Source organism: Phyllostomus discolor, chromosome 2 (assembly GCF_004126475.2).
Source record: "Phyllostomus discolor isolate MPI-MPIP mPhyDis1 chromosome 2, mPhyDis1.pri.v3, whole genome shotgun sequence".
NCBI lineage: Eukaryota > Metazoa > Chordata > Mammalia > Chiroptera > Phyllostomidae > Phyllostomus > Phyllostomus discolor.
The window spans coordinates 124,590,195-124,612,053 of NC_040904.2; the positions used below are offsets into that span (position 1 = coordinate 124,590,195).

The 21,859-nt window shown below is 38.6% G+C and overlaps 1 protein-coding gene and 1 long non-coding RNA gene across 2 annotated transcripts in view; one reads left to right on the plus strand and one right to left on the minus strand.

Annotated features, from left to right (window-relative positions):
* The window catches only part of KDM5A (lysine demethylase 5A), a 111,866-nt gene extending 107,495 nt beyond the window's left edge, over positions 1–4,371 (plus strand). The window contains exon 28 of the mRNA XM_028531963.2: positions 2,807–4,371. Within this exon, the coding sequence (XP_028387764.1) occupies positions 2,807–3,013 (207 nt within the window). The 3' untranslated portion in view covers positions 3,014–4,371. The remainder of the gene's footprint in view (positions 1–2,806) is intronic.
* LOC118498966 lies at positions 3,488–21,086 on the minus strand. Its single transcript, XR_004901462.1, has 3 exons — positions 21,063–21,086; positions 12,300–12,306; positions 3,488–3,573 (listed from the first exon to the last, which is right to left on the minus strand). It is a non-coding gene; the product is annotated as an uncharacterized LOC118498966 (long non-coding RNA).
* Positions 21,087–21,859: the final 773 nt, after the last annotated feature.

Consider the following 21,859-nt stretch of genomic DNA (forward strand, 5'->3'; position numbering starts at 1 on the left):
AATTGAGCAAAATATATGCCAAATATTTTTAAGTGTAAATATAAACCATATAGCAAAACATGAAATGTCAAACATATGTTATTTCCTCTATTAACACAATTCCTGAAATCCAAAACTAGTAAATTGTTTTATAATGTTAAATCTCTTATTAGTTAATATTTAAAAAGCTCATAGTTATGAAGTTTTTAAATAATTATTTTTATAATTTGATAAATACATCTCCCAGGAGTAATGAAAGGGGAAATGACTATTAGAACTTAATATTCAATTAGCCAGATTCTGTGTTCTTGAGTTTTCAGGCTACTATATAGTCTATCATGGTATGCCAAAATCTTCTGTGGATCTGGATTGGCACTCCAAACTTGAGTTTGCTTTATGATCCTGTGTGGGCCTTTTCAAACAACTGGAGTCTGATTGTTAGTAGAGGAACATGATAAAAAGATATTAATAAGAGAAGGAATGTTTTTCCTTGTTAGATTATCAGGGTACATTGTTATGTAACCTGTGGCCTGGGATAGAATTTGTGTACCAATGAGTATCTTAAGAAAAGTTACATATTCTTTTGGAATCCAGTGGAAAAGCTAGGTTTGAGAATGTACCTCTAGCCAAAACCACAGAAGGGAAAATGTTTTCTTCCTTATCAGTTTAATTTTGGGAAACTGGAAGCTAGTGAGTGTAGTGCAGATGTAGGTTTTAAAAGGCATGAGACCAATTTTCTTAGCAGCAAATACAGATAAATTGGTAACTTTCTTATCCTATGGGTTACCATGAATGGGACTGGAGTGGAGGGTTCAAAGGTATCATCATAAACAGGGTAATATCTCAAATCTGGGCATCTCAAAGAAACAATTTATCTTCCCAATTCCCTTTATCCAAATAGCCAAAAACACAGTTTATCCTGAGTTCACCTACTACTGAATTAGCACTTTATAAACCTTCACCTGCTTGCAGGACCTTTATTTTTAGTTTGTTGCACAGAAGTCATCTTCCTTTTCTATCTCTGATATAGTTTGCCACAATAGGAACATTTTGATCAATTATTTTCTTCATTGCAGATTTCAGAAGATAAATATTATACAAACAGTTACAGAAAAAAATTAATTATTTTAGGAAGGAATTGTTAAATTGCTCTAATTTACAGAGAGCAGTATCACAAAGTGCCAGTGGTCACATTTAGAATAAGATTTACCTGAGGGTTGATTAAAAATGTTTTCTTCTGGTTTATACCCCCAAGATATTCTGAGCCTATAGATTTGGGATGGGTCTTAGCTATACTTACAAACAATAACAGGTGATTCTGATGCAAAATATCTACACATTTTGAGAAGGGGTGCTGCTGCAGGCAGTTATTTAAAGATGCAAAAGTTTTTGTGGAAGTTAGGATAGTGAGTTAGAGCCATGAAACTGCAATGCTAAAAAGGTGCTCCAGTATCCTAGGCAGTAACTAGGTGGTTTTTCCATACATTATTTCATTTGATCTTTACAGTAATTCTATAAAGAAAACATTATCTCCATTTTACAGATCAAGAAATTAACCCTTAATGAGATTAAATGCTTTGCCTCAAATTACACACATCAGAACTTAGAACTTCTGACTGAATTCAGTACTCTAAATTTATACTATACAATATAGTTTCTTAAGCTCTAGAATTTTAGAACAGGAACAATGAAAGCAGAAAGGTTATTTTGACAAATGATTTCTCCCACCCATTATTATAACCTTAAAACTACTAACATGACTGTCATAGTTTTGATAATTTTTTATAGTACATGGAAACTAATTTGGAAAAGTACTCACTTTCCTTGAAACTCATTTATTTAGCCAAAACCTCTTTCCTTTGTTCTTTCTCCCAAGGGACTTATTTAATCCCTTCATACTTCTTACTTTGCTCTGTTATCTGGCAAAGCTCATTGTTTTTAAGTGACTTCCTACCTTGCCAGTGAAATGATTGACTCTTGTAGTGTGTACTGCATCTGCCATGAAATCAGCTGTGAAAACCACCACAACTACCCTCCAAATAGAGAAACAAAAATGGCCTTATTTTTCACTCTGGGCCCAAGGCTTAAAGTCACAAAACGACAGTGCCTTTCTAGCCTCCTATAATCAGTCTTCTTTGAAGGGTCAGAGTTTGCCTGGTATCTGCCACTGACCTAGCAGTTATCCAGACTTTAATTTTAAACCTCACAGTGATCTGTTGACCTGTATCTTTGACTGTTTTAATTGGTTAATTTGTAAGATGTGACCTCTGATATTTGCTAACTTTTTATAGGGAGTTGTATTTGTAACGGAAGAAGAGAAGAATAAAAAATATTAGTTTTAAAAGTGGCCTATGTGACTGCTTTTCTAAAAAGGTATTTAATGCTCTTAGTACTTTGGCTTATCTCTTTGAAATAAAGCTAATACACAGGATTGCCTTCACATTGTTGTGCTCTTCCTTTCTTGATTGATAATTGCATTGCCTAGAAATTGTTAATATTAGCTAAAACTACTTGGCTGCTCTATTAGAAGTTCCTTTTTTGTCAAGTTTTTCTCAAACATGTTTCTGCCTCACAAGGAGTCCCAGGTATTTATGAGGTAATGGAGTACCTAAGGGGCCAAATTTTGTGGATATACCATGGTAAAATATAGCTTTGGGGTATTAGCTTCTCAACTTCTTTCTTTGAAAAAGAACCCCATAAGAAGTCATTGTCTATCTCTGGACATCCTGATTTTTGCTATCATTTATCAAGAAAGCTTTTTGGTTTGCTTTTATTTTAGGCTTAATGATTATGTAACCTAAACTTTTCCTAATCTTGTCTCTTACAGGTAGACTGGGTACAATGTGATGGTGGCTGTGATGAGTGGTTTCATCAAGTTTGTGTGGGTGTATCTCCAGAAATGGCTGAAAATGAAGATTACATCTGTATAAACTGTGCAAAGAAGCAGGGGCCAGATAGCCCAGGTCAAGCACCAGCTTCTTCCTTCATAATGAGCTACAAACTACCAATGGAGGATCTTAAGGAGACCAGTTAGCAGATGCTGAGTTAGTTTGGGACATGGAGAAAATGGACCACATTAAGACCTTAGTCATAAAATTGAGTGGTTTAGATCCACTCACAATGTTGCTTCCAAAGACAAATGGCCTTCAAAGAAAGTCCTCGTAGCTGACTTCCTCTTTGCATGGACTGTGTGATCTCCATTCTGTATCAACACATCTGTGCAGAGGGTGTCTTCTTTGGTACAGCAGCCAATATTTCAGTTCATCTTTTTTGAGTATGGTTTGTTACATTAAGGCCAGGCATTTGAGCTCCACGGTGGCTGGTTGGGATTAATACATTGGTGTGCCCCCAGGACATGTAGAGATGTGTCTTAATGGCCAGTTAATATTAATTAGAAGTTTACCACCTAGAGGCAGCACCCTCTGGAGGTGCTGATTACTTGGATCTCCTTAGTTAGGATAGTTACAGAGGAGTCAGAGCACCACTTTTTCTCCACTATTACGTGGTATTTAATGCCCTGAAAATACAACTAGGAAAAGAACAGGGCTGAAGTTAACTCTTGTTAGAAGTTGTGGGATAATAGTGCAGCCTAGACTTGTCCTTGTATGTACCAAGAAGAAACCCCCAAAAGATAGGCAGGTTACCTTATCTTCCTAAGGAGGAGGATGTCTTATAGTTCAGAAATCTGACTAGATTTTATTCTGGGAAGAGAGCTTTTCTTATTTCAAGACAAAGGAGCCTTTTTTTGGCTTAGAGAAGAGCAGGTACATGGATCCAGCCCTCTGCAAAAGAAAGGACAAGTTAATGTTTTACTGAGCCACAGTGATGCATGCTTTTTGGGAAAAGCTTCATTCACAAGTATACTAGTTACCACCAGGTTTGAGGCATGGCCATGAGCAAGACCAGCAAATAACAGCTTTTTGCCTGGCAGCCCTGACGCCAATGTCTGCTGTTTCCAACACTGGCCATTTCTGACCGTGGCACACAGCAGATGCTATTGAATGACACCATGCTTCATCACAGGATGTGGGATTGTAGGACCTCTGGGTGATGAAGTTGTTTTAGTAAATCCATTTTTTAAAAAAGAAAAAAGGACCTGTTTTTACTTTTTTCTAAATGTCTCTGACTACTGACTGTTATAAATAGATTATTTTTCCTTTTTTAATATACATATATGAATATATAAATATATATATTTACTGTTACCAGCAGCATATGACAGAGTTTCAGCATCAGAAATCCATTTGGGGGCTTGCTTACTCTTTTTTGCTTTTTAATAAAGAAATCCCATTCCTCCTTGTAATACAAGGAGTTAGCACTTCCTTCTCCATCCTGGCCTAACCAGATCTTCATCTTGTTTTTGTTTAAATAAATAATTATATTTCCTTTGTGCATTGGGTCTTGTCCCTGTCTGTTGGGAAACTTGGTCTTACTATATCTATGATGGCTGTTTTGTTTTGTTTCTGTATGTGAATGTGTGAAACTGGTTCTGTGTCCTCTTCCTCCTGTTGTGTTCTCTGTTCTTGTTAAGGTGTTAGGTGAGCTGTGTGGAAATTCTTAATAGAAGGGGACTAATTTTTTTTCAAAGAAAAAGTAACTAAAAGTAGTATTTTGTCTTTACTATTCTGTGTCCCTTTAATTTGGTTTAAAATCTGTCATTTGACTTAAATTCATCAGTTTTACTTTTAAAGGGGGCAGGGTGGACCTAAAGAATAGCTTCTAGTCTCCTTCCTACTTTGCCCCAATTTATTTGCAAGAAATGTCTTCTAGTAACTAGAAGTGAAACGTACTGTCCAGTCACAGTTTGAGTGGGTATGAGGTTTAACTCAAAAGGCATCTTACAAAAAAAAAAAAAAAAACCTTTTCTATAAAATTCAGTTTTCGTAAATGCTTTCTCTCTGGTTCAGATTACCAATTTTTCAGTCACTCTTCCCTTAATAACATTTTGAGTGTTTTGACCTGTTAAGAAGTTTGTAAGTGTTGCTGTGCATGTGTCTTGAGAATCTCATCTCCTCAAGTGTGTGTGTGATTTAAGATTTCAATGGATATTGCAAGCTGACTAGTTAACCAATTTTGTAAGTTTTCATTTTGCCAAACTATATAAAGATATTGTTCAAGAATTTCATTTGGTTGATGTTACAAAAGCACAGAATTTTTTGCCTTCTGGTCTTCTCTATAAAAATCTTCAAATACTTGTGGGCTAAAAATAGAATGCAATTTTAAGAGATGGCTGTCTGGAATACATTTTAAAATATCTTATTTTTCCTTCTGGGTCACCCAACTATTCAGCTATCAGTGGAGAGGCATGAGGATGCTAAGAAAGATATCTAAGGTGCTTTGCTTCTTGGAACATGGTAGATGGATATAGGTAGCTGTTTAAGGAATGCTTTATGTTCTTAACATGGCATTTGCCTGCTAAAGACCTGAGAGAAAAATAAGGGCAGTCTCCAGCCATGAAAATAGCTTCCAGTTTTTCTTCTGGCATTTTGAAACTTAACATAATATCATTCAATAGATACTGTGGGATTTTCTGTATTTACTTGAAAGTCTGGGAGGATTTAGCCTGACTCCTGGCCATAAATTTAGACCAAGGCTGAGAAGAACAAATGAAATTAATGTTTTTAAGAGAGAGAGAGAAAGAAAAGTTAACATAGACCAACCAGTTTTGGAATTAATAGACTAAGACTTGTCTATTTAAAGAAATGCTGATGCTCTAACACAAAACATTGTTTTCAGTTAGAGGGAATTGCTATTTACACCTTACACCATTCTTCAGTATTTTAACATTTTATATTGAAATGATTTAAAGTGCTTCTTTACCCTTTCTATCTCCTCAAAGTTGTAATTCTTCACCATTGGTATTTTAACTTAATATGTTAATTCTTTCAAAGGTATTTCTTACTACCTTCATTTTAAACTATTTTGGCAAAGATTATAGAATGAAAAATGGAAAAATGGTAGGGCCTTGATAGTCTCAAAGGGTGGGTCATTAGAGCTATGCAAACCCCAAGTTTACAAGTCCAACTAAAGCATTGGTAGTCTTGTTGGAGGAAGGAGCCTTTTCCTCTCACAAATGTGTATTTCACTTTGGTAGGTACTGCAACAAAGCCATGTTGAGTTGTAAATAAAGTTACTGCAAACCAGCTTTGCACTGCATGGTTCAAACTTGTGCCTCAATAAAATTACAAATTATTATATATCATACTTTGAATAGTTGAAAAGGCAAACATTAAATCTGATTCCTCACAATATACTTTAATATTACATTTGTAATATTAGAACAATTTTTCCTGTGCTTCACTTTTGTTCTTCTCTCCTTTTGTCTTTAGCAAGTGTCTAAGAAATTAATTGTTTTTCTTAATTTTAGATTCTGGGTGCAATTTGGTGCATGTAAAAGAAACTCCTTGCTTGTCAATATTTTGATTCTATAGCCATTTGTGTGGACATCAGCCAGTACTTAAAATAGGAGGATGAAAGGAAAAATTGAGAAAGCCCCACTTTTAAAGGGTGAGATTATCCACTTTTTAAAGGAAAAAGTGGTATTGGAGTGGGATTTGAAAGTGTAAATTGTGGAACAATTAAGCTGTTCAAGTCCCACATATAACCAGGTTCAATAAAGGTTTCTGTATGAACAGGTGTGTAGTAAGTTGCTTTTGCAGTAGGTCCTTAAATACAAATTTTAAAAAGCAGGCAATTGATTTGCTGTTCCCCCCTTTTTTTAAAAATTAAAATGTATTATTATTTTTTGGATATGGATGTGCCAGTTGGTCTTGACAACATGAGAAGGGAAGGATGTTAATATATTTTGGAATTGCAGTCCTCTCTTGCCTTGAATCATACCCAGCCACCACTATGCAACAGATGACATGCACTGGGAAAGGTTAGAATGTATTTTTAAAGATACACCCTGCTTATTACTTTTGCAGTACTCCAAGAGGTCTAAACAGGAATTTCTTTTGTAAACTTCAAGACCCTCTATTGATTATTCTCTTACATATTTATTCCCCTGCTAATGAGACACTTAAATATAATATGGATTCTAATTTACCAGGGTTTTTTGGTCGTGCCTTATGAAAAGTATAACCTGATTTCTTCTCCCCCGCCCCCCCCGCATGTTTTGCTTTTTTTGTTTTCCGAAAGAATAGTAGATATGGTTATTTGCATTACATCTAAATAATAAAGAACATTTCTGTGTGTGCTCAGGTTTCCCCCCACTCCTCATTTACATTGGTGGCATCTCTGGTAATGAGTGAAGGCAGATTTTGTAATGAGTTATTAATGATTCGGAGAAAAACTAGCAAGTGTATGAGAGCCACTTTTCACCTGTGCCAAAGCAGTTTCTAATACTGCATTTGCTCTCTCTAAAGAACTGGTCTCAAATAATTTGGTCAGTAGTGTCATTAACCCACTACATTGCTCAGAAGTGTGAAGTTGGAGAAGTGATACCTGCAGATTTGACCTCTACGTTCAGTAAGAATCCAGGGATGACCAAGAAACATTTCCCCACTGATGACTCCGGAACAATTTATTTCTTTGCAGCAAACCAGTAATTTGGAAAAGTAGTAAATACAGGTGACCATTGAACACCATGGGTTTGAATTGTATGGGGTCCACTTATGCACAGGTTTTTTGTTTTGTTTTTGTTTGTTTGTTTGTTTCAGTAAGTACTGTAAAAGTATTTTCCTTACATTCTCTTAACAGTTCTTTCTAGCTTACTTTAAGAATACAGTCTCTAATACATATAACACACACAGTATGTGTTACTCAACTGTTTGTTATCAGTAAAGTTTCCAGTCAACTTCAAGCCATTAATAATAGTTAACTCTGGGGGAGTCAGAAGTTATGTGTGGATTTTCAACTGCATGGGGATATGCACCTCCAACCCCAGCATGTTTCAAAGGTCAACTGTACTTTCCTTTGGCTTCCTAACGCTTAAAACTTACTTGAGAGAAGTACTGTAAATTGCACTTTTTTCTCATTGCTTAGGTTACCAGGCCATCCAGCCACTGTTGGAAATGTTAAGGTTTGCTAGCAATGAAATTTGCCTCAGACATGAAGTGTGTGACTGGATGTATGTGTTGGGGAGAATTGGTGGGCAGAAGAGGAAAATGTCTGGTTCTCTCTTAATTTGGAAAAGAATTTTCTTGCCAACAAATAAAGACACCTGAAATTGTATAAGGTGTTTTTACAAAAAAACATTCTTTTGTTTTTAAAAATTGTTTGGGATCCTCCTAGTTTAGATCAAGTATTTCTGTGGCCTTGGCACTGTAGTTGATACCAATAAACTGAAAATCCAGAATCTCTTTATGCAAAGGTTAGCCATTAATTGGGAAGTCATATATGATACAAGTAAAGAACAATACAAAGAATACAGTCAAATATTATGTGAATAAACTTTGGTTTTTATAATTTAATATTCTCATAGTAAAGTTTCATGAAATTATGAGGCAAGGATTTTCTTTAACCTTGTGTTTGGAACTAGGTCATATATCTTGTTACTGGAAAGAAAAGGCACCACAAGAAGCTTTTAAGAATGGATTGTTGATGCTGGCTGATGAAGCATATATTAAAGAACCCTGATAAGTTGTAAGGGACATAGGAATAAAGTCAGAATTTTTGTAGTTTAAAAAAAAAAAATCAAAGGCCCAGAGGAGGACTTCAAGGTAAAGAACACTGGACTTAAGAATCAAGTAATGTGGGTTTTATGGTCCTGTGACCTTATGTTAGTTACTTAGCTTTGAGTCTTGTTTTCTACCATGTGTGGGTTTATGTGGATACAAAGACATTTAAGTTACAGACTCTCTCCTTGAAAGAGGGTAAAACATAGATGATGAGTTTTAAGGATGTTTCTTACTAAAAAATTACAGAATTTAAAGAGTAAGATACAGATGGGTTTTGGACATGTAGTCCAAATTTCCATTTAATGATAGAAAAATCTATTCAGTACTCCTGAAGAGGGATATACAGCTTATATTGAATATTTAGTCTCTTTTTAGAAAATTCAAATATTGGTCGTTGACATTCACATTAGAGCTGACCATAGTCTTAACCTTCACTTGGTTCTGAGTTTGCAATTCATGAAGCACTTTCATGTATTCCCCTAGACTGGCATTGTTCCCTTCTATTCAGGGCTAAGCTCTGGAGGTAAGGTGAGAGTATCAGACATATTTTCACATACCTAACTATGAAACTCCCTCCTCCTGAACTGACCTGGCCTTCATAATCTTTTCCCTGGCCCAAAGCATAGGCTCATTTCCTCTCCATACTAGGATGTACCCTGCTTAAACAGGTAGGCCACCTGGACACTGGCAACTTTAGTTGCCTTCCTGACCTAACCCTGCCATTTTCTCTAGTTGGAGCTAAGCTTTGTTGAGACCCAGATCAGATTATCACTAATATTCCTTTTTTGAACCCAGAACAATTAAGCATGTCTAACCTTGATCATTGCTCAGTGCTTCCGTTTACTTTGTAACAAAATCACTCCAGATTTCTCATTGGATCACTGAGGATGGTTAAATTCACTTTGCTTCTCCTCCCTGTAATTCGTTGCTGCCATCAGGAAGCCTGTCCAGTGAAGTCCTCTTGCTCCATTCCAAAACTTGCTATCAATTCATTTCCCCATTGCTGCCCTTTCTGCCAATTCTTTGCATTTTAAAAGCCTCACTCCTTATTCCCTTATGAATAAAGTTTCCCTCCTTTTCATTAACTGGAACCTGGCTCTCAGCCACACTTCCCTTAGGATTATTTCAAGTGGAGGGTGGTTATTTTCTCCCTTTACCACTACAAAGTGTGAATGGATGGATTACAGAAGCTGTTGCCCTTGTATTCCTGATTTCCATTGCAACACTGAGGCCTCTGCTATTCAGCAGTACCATGTAGCTTCATCACTGTCATCTCATTACATTCATGGAGGATTTGATGGTTCATGGGCATGTCTACCCCTATGCCTTCTATCATTCTGGGCCATTTTCAGCGCTGACTGGTGTGGCTCAGTGGATTGAGCGTCGGACTGCAAACCAAATGGTTGTCTGGGTTGCTGACCAGGTCCCCAGTAGTGGGGTGCGCAAGAGGTGACCACACTTTTGTTTTCATTTTTTAAATATATTTTATTGATTATGCTATTACAGTTGTCCCATTTTCCCTTTATTCCCCTCCTCCCTGCACATCCCCTCCCACCCACATTCCCCCCTTTAGTTCATGTCTATATAAATTCTTTGGCTTCTACATTTCCTATACTATTAACCTCCCCCTGTCTATTTTCTACTTCTATGCTACTTATTCTCTACATTTTCCCCTTTTCTTCCCCCTCCCTCTCCCCTGTTCATAACTCTCCATGTGATCTTCATTTTTGTGGTTCTCTTCCTGTTCTAGTTGTTTGTTTAGTTTGCTTTTGTTTTTGTTTTAGGTGTGGTGGTTAGTAACTGAGTTTGCTGTCATTTTACTGTTCATATTTTTTATCTTTTTCTTAGATAAGTAAGTCCCTTTAACATTTCATATAACAAGGGCTTGGTGATAATGAACTTTAACTTGACCTTATCTGAGAAGCACTTTATCTCCCCTTCTATTCTAAATGAAAGCTTTGCTGGATAGAGCAATATGGGATGTAGGTCGTTGCCTTTCATGACTTGGAATACTTCTTTCCAGACCCTTTTTGTCTGTAAAGGTCTTTTGAGAAATCAGCTGACAGTCTGATGGGAACTCCTTAATAGGTAACTCTTCTTTTCTCTTGCTGCTTCTAGGATTCTCTCTTTCATTTTAATCTTGGGTAATGTAATTATGTTGTGCCTTGCTGTGTTCCTCCTTGGATCCAACTTTTTAGGACTCCCTGAGCTTTCTAGACTTCCTGGAAGTCTATTTCTTTTGCCAGATTGGGGAAGTTCTCCATTATATGTTCAAATAAGTTTTCAATTTGTTGCTCTACCTCTTCTTCTTCTGGTACCCCTATAATTTGGATGTTGGAATGTTTAAAGATGTCCTGGAGGTTCCTAAGCGTGTCCTCATTTTTTTTTAAATTCTTGTTTCTTCATTCTTTTCAGGTTGAATGTTTCTTTCTCCCTTCTGGTCCACACCATTGATTAGAGTCCCAGTTTCCTTCCCATCACTATTGGTTCCCTGTATATTTTCCTTTATTTCATTTAGTGTAGCCTTCATTTTTTAAAATCTAATTTGCAACTATTTTCAACCATTTCTGTGAGCATCCTGATTACCAGTGTTTTGAACTCTGCATCTGATAGGTTGGCTATCTCTTCGTCACTTAGTTGAATTTTTCCTGGAGCTTTGATCTGTTCTTTCATTTGGGCCATTTTTTTTTTTTTTTCTAGGTGCACCTTCTGCATATTAAGGGGCAGAGCCTTAGGTGTTCACTAGGGCGGGCAAACCCAAGTCTCTGCACCATGACGCTGTTTGTGGGGGAGGGGTCCAAGAGGGAACAATGGCACTGCTCTGCTCTCTGCCGGATTTCAGCCACTTCTCCCCACTTCCCACAAGCAAATTGGGCCCTTCTTGGGCTGATTCCCCGGGTGGGTGGGCTTGTGTATGTTCTAGGACACTGTGGGTCTCTCCAGTGAACTATCTTGTGTGGCTGGGAGTTTCTCCTGCTGTCGCCTCAACCACCACAGGTGTTTTCAATCAGAGGTTTGAGGCTTTACTTCCCTGTGCTGAGACCCCAGGTTGTGAGGGCTGTCTCACTCCCCAGGTGTTCCGGTTTATCTGCACGTGAATGTGGGACAGCCGGCTCCACCACCCGCCACGTCACTGGGTCTGCCAGCCACCGCCTTGACCCGGTCCTCCAACCTCTGCCTTGCCGCGAGTCCTCTTTGCCTGGCTGCCCAAGTCTGCCCTTCCTACTGGTCTGGATGAATGTGTCATCTTTAACTCCTTGGTTATCGGACTTCCATTCAGTTCAATTTTCTGTCAGTTCTGGTTGTTTTTTTGTTTTTAAATTGTCCTTTTGGTTGGGTGAGGAGGCACAGTGTATCTACCTATGCCTCCATCTTGACTGGAAGTCTGAGGCAACCACACATTGATGTTTCTCTTTCTCCCTCCCTTCCCCTCTGCCTAAAAATAAATAAAATCTTTTTAAAAATAAGATCATTTTCATACCTTAGCCAACAAATTTCAAGGCCACAGCTTGGACTGCATCAAAATCTTATTTATGAAATGTTAAATTTTAAGATCCCCTTCGTACATTTTTTTGTAATTTCCACCTGAGGATATGTTTATTGATTTTAAAAAGAGATTTTAAGGGAGAGAGAGACATTGATGTGACAAAGAAACCTTGGTCACTTGCCTCCTGTACATGTCCCTACCAGGGGTCAAACCCGCAGCCTAGGTATGTGCTTTGACTGGGGTTGAACCAGCAACATTTTGGTGTATGGGATGATGCTCCAATCAGCAGAGCCACCTGGCCAGGGCTTTCATTACCCTTCCTCTCAGTAAAATTGCTCTGACCTCAAGAAACCTCCACTTCTACCCTGGCCAGGTGGCTTGGTTGAAGTGTCATCTTGTACACTGAAAGTCTTGTAGGTTCCATCCCTGGTCAGGGGACATATTTAGATTGTGGGTTCGGGGCATGTACAGGAGGCAGCGGCCTCCGAATGATGTTTCTCTTCCTCTCCATCTTTTTTTTTTTTTTTTTTTAATTTCAATCATTGTTCAAGTACAGTTTTCTGCCCCCTACTCCCGTTTCAGCCCCTCCACCCAACCCTCCCCCCTTCCCCCCATTACCCCCCACCCTTAGTTTTTGTCCATGTGTCCTCCAAATTTGTTCCTGTAATCCCTACCCATTCCCCCCTGAAATTCCCTCTTCTCTCCCCTCTGGCCACTGTCAGACTATCCCCTATTTCAGTGTCTTTGGTTATATTTTGCTAGTTTTTTGTTTTGTTTTATTTTGTTGTTTAGATTCCTGTTAAAGGTGATATCATGTGGTATTTGTCTTTCACTGCCTGGCTTGTTTCACTTAGCATAATGCTTTCCAGCTCCATCCATGCTGCCGCAAAGGGTATGAGCTCCTTCTTTCTTTCTGCTGTATAGAATTCCATTGTGTAAATGTACCATAGTTTTTTGATCCATTCATTTACTGATCTCTTCCTCTCTAAAATCAATAAACATAGCTTCAGATAAAATTGGGTAAAAAAAAAAAACAACTCCGTTTCCTTAATTATTTTTTTCTCCCAAATATGTCAGTTCACTTTGGCTTTACTCCCTTTCTTTTCCATTTGGTAGACTCATGGTCTGTTGTTTCCCCATCCCTGTAGAACCTTATCCCTGGATCATTGTAGCCATGTGCCACCTTTGCTGTCACGGGCTGCTGAATACTACTGACCCCACACCATTGATTCATAGCACCACAAATTAACTCAAGTAGACAAGCTCTCAAAACAGTTCAGCAGCCCAGTGGTTCAACAACCTCTTTCATTCTTAAAGTCTATTTCAGACTTTTATCTCTTGTTAAATACCCATCCTACTATCTCTTCCCTCAGCAGAGGCCTCCCTAACACTGAGGAAAGTGAAGCTGACCAGAGAGCTCTAAGCTTCCCTAGTCACCTCTACCGTCAGCTTCCTCATCCGTCTCAGAAGAGGTGTCTGTCCTCTGGCCAACACTGAATGTGTGCACAAATGAGCAAGTTAGTGAATACCATCCCATCTTAAGTCCTTAAAGCAGGGTCCACATCCCCCAGGCTACAGACTATTCAAGCTCAAACTCATCAGGAGCTGAGCTTGAATTTAATGTGCTTCAATCATTCTGAAACCATCTCCCCCACTTCCCCAACCCCAGGTCTATGGAAAAATTGTCTTCCACGAAATTGTTCCCTGGTGTCAAAAAGGTTGGAGACCACTGTCTTAACTGTCAGTCTCTTCTTTATCTTCAGTGTCTCCTTTCTCCTTCATTTAGCGTATAAACAGCTAGAATCTTTTATATTAATATTCTCCCTTGAACCTGTATTCTGTCTTCCGCTCTCTGATTACCTTGGTAGCCAAGCCCCATTTGTTCTCTACTTAGTTTGTTTGTTTTTTTTTATTGTTCAAGTACAGTTTTCTGCCTTTCCCCTCCCACCCCTTCCTACCTCCCTCTACAGTTTTCACCCCTTCCCTTGTTATTGTCCGTATGTTCTTTATAATTGTTCCTGTAAACCCTTCACCCTTTTCCCCCCAGCATCCCCCTCCCCTCTCTCTTCTGGTCACTGTCAGTGTGTTGTCAATTTCATTGTCTGGCTATCCTTTGCTTGCTTATTCATTTTGTTGATTAGGTTCCTGTTAAAGGTGAGATCATGTGGTGTTTGTCTTTCACCGCCTGGCTTTTTTCACTTAGCATAATGCTCTCCGGTTCCATCTATGCTGTCGCAAAGTGTAGGAGCTCCTTCTTTCTTTCTGCTCTGCAGTATTCCATTTTTTTATCTATTCATTTACTGATGGGCACTTAGGTTGCTTCCAGCATGTAGCTATTGTAAATTGTGCTGCTATGAACATTGGGGTGCATAAGTTCTTTTGGATTGGTGTTTCAGGGTTCTAAGGATATAATCCTAGCAGTGGAATTGCCGGGTCAAAAGGCAGTTCCATTTTTAGTTTTCTGAGGAAATTTTATACTGTTTTCCACAGTGTCTGTACCAGTCTTCAATCCCACCAACAGTGCACTAGGGTTCCCTTTTCTCCATAACCTCTCCAACATTTGTTTCTCTACTTTCAAGTCACTCCTTAGTCTATTGTAATCTTGATTCTACCTTCAATATTCCACTGAAATTACTCTCGCTAAAGTCATCAACTAACTACATATTGCTAAACCCAGTAGGCATATCAGGTCTTGACCTCTTTGCAGCATTTCACACTATTCTCTTCCATTTAAAAACTCTTCCACTGGCTTCCTGGCCAGCGTTCTAATTTTTCTTTTTCTCCAGCTGTTCTTTCATCAGTCTCCTTTTATATTTACTTCCTTAAAATGGTGTCATTAGAGACTCTTTTCTATATACTCTCCTTGGATGCCCTAGTCCGCTTTCTGTTACCACTTTACAGATGATAATCAGCTGTCTGGGAAATATTGCCATTTATATTAGTTTTGATCACTCCAAACTCATGTCAAAAGCCAAAAGTACTTCCTTCACACCCCCAAATCAGTGTCTCTGTCTTTATTTCCTATCCAAAAGAATAGCTAGTTGCCCAAGCCAAAATTCTGTGAGCCATCAAATATTCTTTCTGATCACAAAATCCTTTTGGTTTCATCTCTCATCTTTTCTCCCTCCTTTGTTCTCATTGTGATATGTTAGTGCAAGAGCCAGTCTGCTCATACATTCCCCTGTGGTATCTGCCCCCTGTTTACCTTTCTAGGCTCATCTGCTTACACTCACACCCTCAGTCGCTGTGCTTCAAACACATAGATTTTTGTTTTCTTACATAGGCTAGGGTGTTCTGGAATGCTCTCCTGGCTCTGTCATTCTTGAGATATCAGCAATCTCTTTAAAGGTTTTCTTGTTCTCTCACAACAGTTTGTTCTACTCCTTGTGGGACTTTGAAATATGTGATACATTGGTTTTATAAGTTCTATGAGGGCAAGGACTTTGTTTCTTTATTTCTATACCCAGCAACTGGAACAATACCCTGTGTGCAGTAAACATTCAATAAATAACTTGAATGTTTCATGTCATTGTTCCTCTTTACATGCTGTTGTCCCTCTCAGTTTATTATTTGCTGTGTTTGCATTGTCATGCAATCACCTACTTTTTCCTTATGGGCTCCTCATTCTTCAAAATTCAGCTCACCCCCAAAACTCTTCCCCAAAACTTTCAGGTTACTCCTAATCTGATTTAAACACTCTTTCATAGAGCTCTGATATCAGATCGTAAATACAATGGTTCTCAAAGCATAGTCTCTGGATTAGTAGCATCAGCAACACCTAGGAATGCAAATTATTGGGCCCCACCCCAAACATCCTGAAGCAGAATCTCTGGGGAAGAGCCAACAACTTGTATTCTAACAAGCCCTCCATGAGGTCCTGATGCATGCTCAAGTGTGAGAGTCAATAGGTTGTGTTAGAGTCACTGCATTTATATTTCAAGGATCTAACACAATGCCTAGAACTGAAGATCTAACCTTACAAACAACTGATATCCATCTTCCTGCAGCCTCGTACACCAATCCTGATTCTTTTGAGGATATGAAAAATTCAACTGCCTTTGTTTGGTAGCCTTTTAATATTTGATGATAACCACTATTTGTACCTCCCCACCCCTCATCTTCAATCTTCTGGTTTAATATTAGTTCTTTCTCATGTGCTATGACTTTGAGTAACTTCCAAATCAAACTTACTGGATTTAGCAGAACAAACTTCTACTTAATATCTATCTTAAATATATATTCAGAACATCCTTTTAGCTTTCAAATTCTAAAGGTGGAACTGAATGTCTTGTATCGTCACCCCAACAAGATGACTAATTCCATTTGTACAGTTGGAGATGTATTGTGGAAACAAAATGTGATCCAAAGCTCTGCACATTCTCTATCTCAAGGAACCTTGCCATAGTAACGTAAAAGTAATTCTGTAAAGTGGTTTCATATACCTAAAGCAATGGTTCTCAGCCCTGGTGGCACATTAGAATCACCTGGGGAACTTTGAAAAACCATCCCAGCGACTACTCCTGCCTCAGACCACTTGAATCAGTATCTCAGAGTGGAGCCCAAGCATTCGTATTTTTTTGAACCACTTTATTGAAGTATAATATGAAATTTACTCATTAATGTATGAATCAATGATTTTTAGTAAACTTACAGAAGTGTGCCACCATCACCACTTCTAACTTTAAAATGTTTTTCCATCACCCCCAAAAGAAACTTTATGGTCATTCATAGTCACTCCCTGTTTCCAATCCCAACCCTAGGAAGCCATGAATTTACTTATGTCTCTATAGATTTGCCTTTTCTAGGCCTAAACAATAGGATTTTTAGAACCATGGTTCTAAACTCATTATAAGGAATCTTAATGATTTTTAAGAGCTGTTTCACATATTTTCACATTAGTGCCTCCCACCTGTGCCAGCACCATCCTGTGTACAACTATCATTAGTATGACAAGATTATTAATTTGACAGTGGAATTTTCCCTTTGTACCCTTTAGTATTTGACTCTATCCCCAAGGTATTTTGAAACATCTCTAGTCTGCTTTCTTCCCTTTGGATCATAAATTATCATCAATGGAAGTTATCTCAGGAGCGTTCTTCTGAGATAATGTAGCCTACAGAATTGATTGTGACATATTGGTGTTGACCCCATCTGTAAAGTTATTTTTATAAAGGCTTTCACATTGAAGTTATTTTCACTGATATTTTGCTATCTGACAAACTGCCCAAAAGAAATTTTTGCTTTATAAACACACTAATATTTACAAATCTTTTGGGGGGAAATATATTTTTTATTTTTCTTTTTTGAATAGTGCATGCACATTTGCCTAAAAATACTAAAAAGAAGAAATAAATGAAAAATCCTCACCCCCAAAATGACTACTATTTACATTTGACCAAATTTACTATCATCAGACAGCTATCTGTATACTTATGTATGGATATATGACTAAATGAAGTCACACTCTATGTCTTTTTTTTTAAAGGAGGAATTTGTCTCAGCTATTTTTTTAAAGATTTTATTTATTTAGAGGGGAAGGGAGGGAGACAGAGGGAGAGAAGCACCAATGTATGAGAAATACATCAACTGGTTGCCTCTTGCATGTCCCCTGCTAGGGGCCCGGCCTGCAACCTAGGCCTGTGCCCTGACCAGATAGATATCCAACTGATGACCTTTTGGTTCATAGGCCAGCACTCAATCCGCTCAGCCACACCAGCTAGGGCTATGTACTTTTACCTTGCCTTTTTTTATTTAATGAGAAAACTTCTTATAAGGAAATAACTATAGATTTATATTGTTTTTAGTAGCTATATAGCTTTACATTAAGTAGAATCTTGATTTTTAAGAGTTATGTAATTGAAGACATTTCTTTGTCTTGTGTTGCAAATTTTTGACCACTTTGTTGGCCCTTTTTTAAATAAAGATTTTAAAAGTATTTATTGATTTTAGAGAGCAACATCAATTTGTTGTTCCACTAATTTATGCATTCATTAGTTGGTTCTTGTATGTGCCCTCACCAGGGATCAAATCTGCAACTTTGGCCTATGGGGACACTGCTCTAACTGAACTACCAGCTAGGGCTCATTTTTTTAAACCTTTAATCTTAGTCACAGTTTTCCTTACAGAAGTTATTAAGTTTTATGATATGAACTTAACCTCTTTAATTTTATAATTTCTGGTTTTCCTGACATGCTTAGAATGACCTTCTCATCTACAAGATAATAAAAATACCTTCATGATTTTGCTTAATACTTTTTTCTTTTGCTTAATACTTTTATAGTCATATTCTTGATACTAAGTCTTTGTTCCATCTTGAATTGATTGTTGTGAGAATGCCAAACTCTTTTAGATTATTGCTTTCTTGACTACATTTTTTAAATTTCATGCAGCATACTCTTTCCCACTGAGCATCTGCCTTGCATTTCTATGTATGTGTAAATATAATCACCCCCAAACCTCTAATATGCAAACACAACCTTACATATGTGTATACATTCAGTATACTCAACTGCTTTAGTAACCCATTTCTGTGTAATAACAATACCACAAATTCAGCAGCTTAAAACAACACACACTTAACACCTCACAGTTTCTCTGGGCCAAGAGTCAGGGCACAGCATTGCTGGGTCTGCAGCTTCAGGGTCTCGTAAGGCTGTAATCAAGGTGGTGTTCAAGGTTTCAGTTTCATTGGAAGCTTGGCTGGGGAAGAATCCCTTGCAAGCTCATGTGGTTGGTATAGCATTCAGTTCCTTGTGGGTCATCATACTAAGGGCCTGGTTTTTTTGGCTGCTGGCCAGAGGCCATCCTCAGTTCTTTGGCTCATGCACTTTGCCAACATGGCCACTTGTTTCCTCAAAGCCAACAAGGGAAAGAGTCTCCTCAAAAGACAGATGTTACAGTTATATATGACAAAATTATGTACACATAATCACGTACATCTGTCACCTTTGCTATATTCTAGTGGTGAGAATGAAATCACAGGTTCTGCTCACACTCAAGAGGAGGAGGTCACAGAGGAGGTGAAAACCAATAGGCAGGGATCATGCAGGGCCCCTTAGAGTCTGTCTGCCACACTCACAAGCAGTGTAATATGCTGCATCAGATTAAGACTGAGTGCTTGAGAAAGAAAGTAACTTTCTTAAGCTTTACAAATTTCATCCTATCCATACTTTCCTCTTCAAGTTAAATTGAAAAAGCATTTGTTTTTTTTAAAAGTTCAATAACTTGTTTCACTTGAGCTAAACTTCTATAAGACTGCTGTAATTTGAGGTGATTATAACTACCCTTTGGCCAATCCCCTCCTGCATTCAAAAAATATTTTCTGCTTCTTAGAGAAATAGAAATGTCTCAACTTCATCAAGTCTACATCTGTGTGTTCTGAATTCCTTGAGCCTACTGGTAGTTCTCCTCTGAACATGCTGAAAATGGTTCGAATCCTTTTTTCCCCTAAAATCATTTTTTATATTTCAATTACAGTTGATATACAATATTATAGTAGTTTCAGGTGTGCACCCAGTGATTATACACATGAAAAATAGAGACATTTATTGAAGAAGATACAAGTTATGAGAAACATTGTATATAGGACAGTGATGGATGCCTCAGTACCCCTCAAAGTAGGCACCTTGAGACCTCACACAGCTCTCCCAATCGCTATCAGCTGCCTTTCCTGAATCTCATCAATGGTCTGGAATCTGCCCTTTCAAAGGTAATTTTAATTTTGGGAAAAGCCAGAAGTCTCAGGATGCCTAATCTGGGCTATAGGGAGGCTGAGTCACTACTGGGCTATAGGGAGGGTGATTTGATGTTTTGCCAAAAAACTGCATGAGACATGATGCATGAGTAGCATGTTGTCATGATGAAGCTGCCAATCACCAGTTGCCCATAGCTGCAGCCTTCTGAATCATTCAAATAGTTTCTGTGGAGGAATGTTCAAGCCTAATGCAGAATTTGATGCAGTTTTGTTTCTCTACTTGCTCAGTCATTTGAATGTGATGGCCACACAGTGCACATGCTAACTCGATGGCATCTACCACCCACACTGACAAGTACAGTGTAGTCGTCATTGTTTATGCATGTGTATTACAGTTCACTCTCTTTGGCTTCCAGGGTACACGGATGTTGTACAAACCATTCTTGTTATATTAACAATGGCTGGACTTTTTTTGGATGGACGTATAATTCCCTGTAAATTATTCTTCATTTCAGTTAGTGTATCCTTCATTTATGACTGGTTCTTTCTTATGGTTTCTGTGTCCTTTTTATGCTGTCAAAGTTCTCACTAAGTTCATCCACTCTTCCCCTAAGTTCATTGAGCATCCTTATAACCAGTGTTTGAACTCTGCGTCTGGTAAATTGCTCAACCCCATTCTGTTTAGTTCTTTATCTGGAGGGGTTTTTTTTGTTTTTGTTTTTTTGTTTGTTTGTTTTTGTCTCCTCATGTTGGCTGCCTCCTTATGTTTGTTTCTATGTTTAGGTAGAGCTTCTACATCTCCTAGTCTTGGTAGAGTGGCCTGAGATAGGAGGTGTTTTGTAGGGTCCTGTGGCATAGCCTCCCCATTCACCCAAGCTGGGCACTCCAGGAGCTCCCTCTCATGTGGACTGTGTACACCCTCCTGTTGTACTTGGGCCTTGATTGTTTTGGCACATCAATGGGAGGAATTTACCCCTAGGCTTAGCTGCTACAAGGACTGACTGTGACCACTGTGGAGAATCAGCTGTGCAGGGGCCCACCCTACAAAGCAGGACTTACTTCAGCAGGGCTCTGGTGCCCACTGAAACCATTCCTTGAGTGTGTCACTTGTGGAGTGGGTAGGGTGGTGCTTCAATGTGGTCTGAAGCTGTCTACCAGGTTCTCTGGCTTGTAGCCTCCTAAGAGGTACTATAGGCCAAGTTCAGCTGCTGCCAGGCAGAACTAATAGACTTATGCCTGGATCCACCCAGCATGAGCTATGAAGTGATCTTCTTATGGCCACTGCTTGTGCTGGGCTTGGAGGTGCCCAGTTGAAGCCAAGCTGTGAACCAAGGCCAGCTGTCACTAGTGTGGGACTGGGGCTTTTACTGAACTAAAGGGGGTTAGTTGGCATGTATCAAAGTCCGATAAGACATGAACAGGACTTTGCAGCCAAGCAAGTAAGGATTTATTAAGAAGATGGCACCATACCCAGAGAGTTAATGCTTAAAGACCAGGTTCCCAATGGCTTCCAGGGGGTGGTATATATAGGAGGAAAAATCATTAATCATGGTGACTAATAGAGCTAGGCTCATGGTCTCTACTGATTGGTTGGTGCTAGAGCAGGGGGCATTTGATCATTGCATTTAGTCCTGATGTCAGCCATGGAGTTGTTCTGTCCAATTCCTCAAGGACTTGCTCTGTGGGCTTGTCCTACTTTCTGGGGTCCAGAGCTAAAACACAACTGAGACTAAGATATTATGTTTAGTTTGATTGAAAATTCTGTCTCAATTGTCAATAGACTCAGGACCTTGTTTCTGAGATTACTGGACGCTGTCCCAAACCTCATTGTCCTGAAGACTTAATGATTAAGCACAGGAGAGAGAAGTGAAAAGTCAGGGTGCTGGTTGAGACCAGTCTAGTTAAAGGGGAAAAAATTAAATAAAAGGCCAGATTAGCCCTGGCTGGTATGGTTCAGTGTGTTGAACTCAGGCCTGAGACCCAAAAGGTCACCAGTTCAATTCCTAGTCAAAGCACATGCCTAGGTTGCAGGCCAGGTCCCTAGGAGGGAGTGTGTGAAAAGCAACCAATTAATATGTG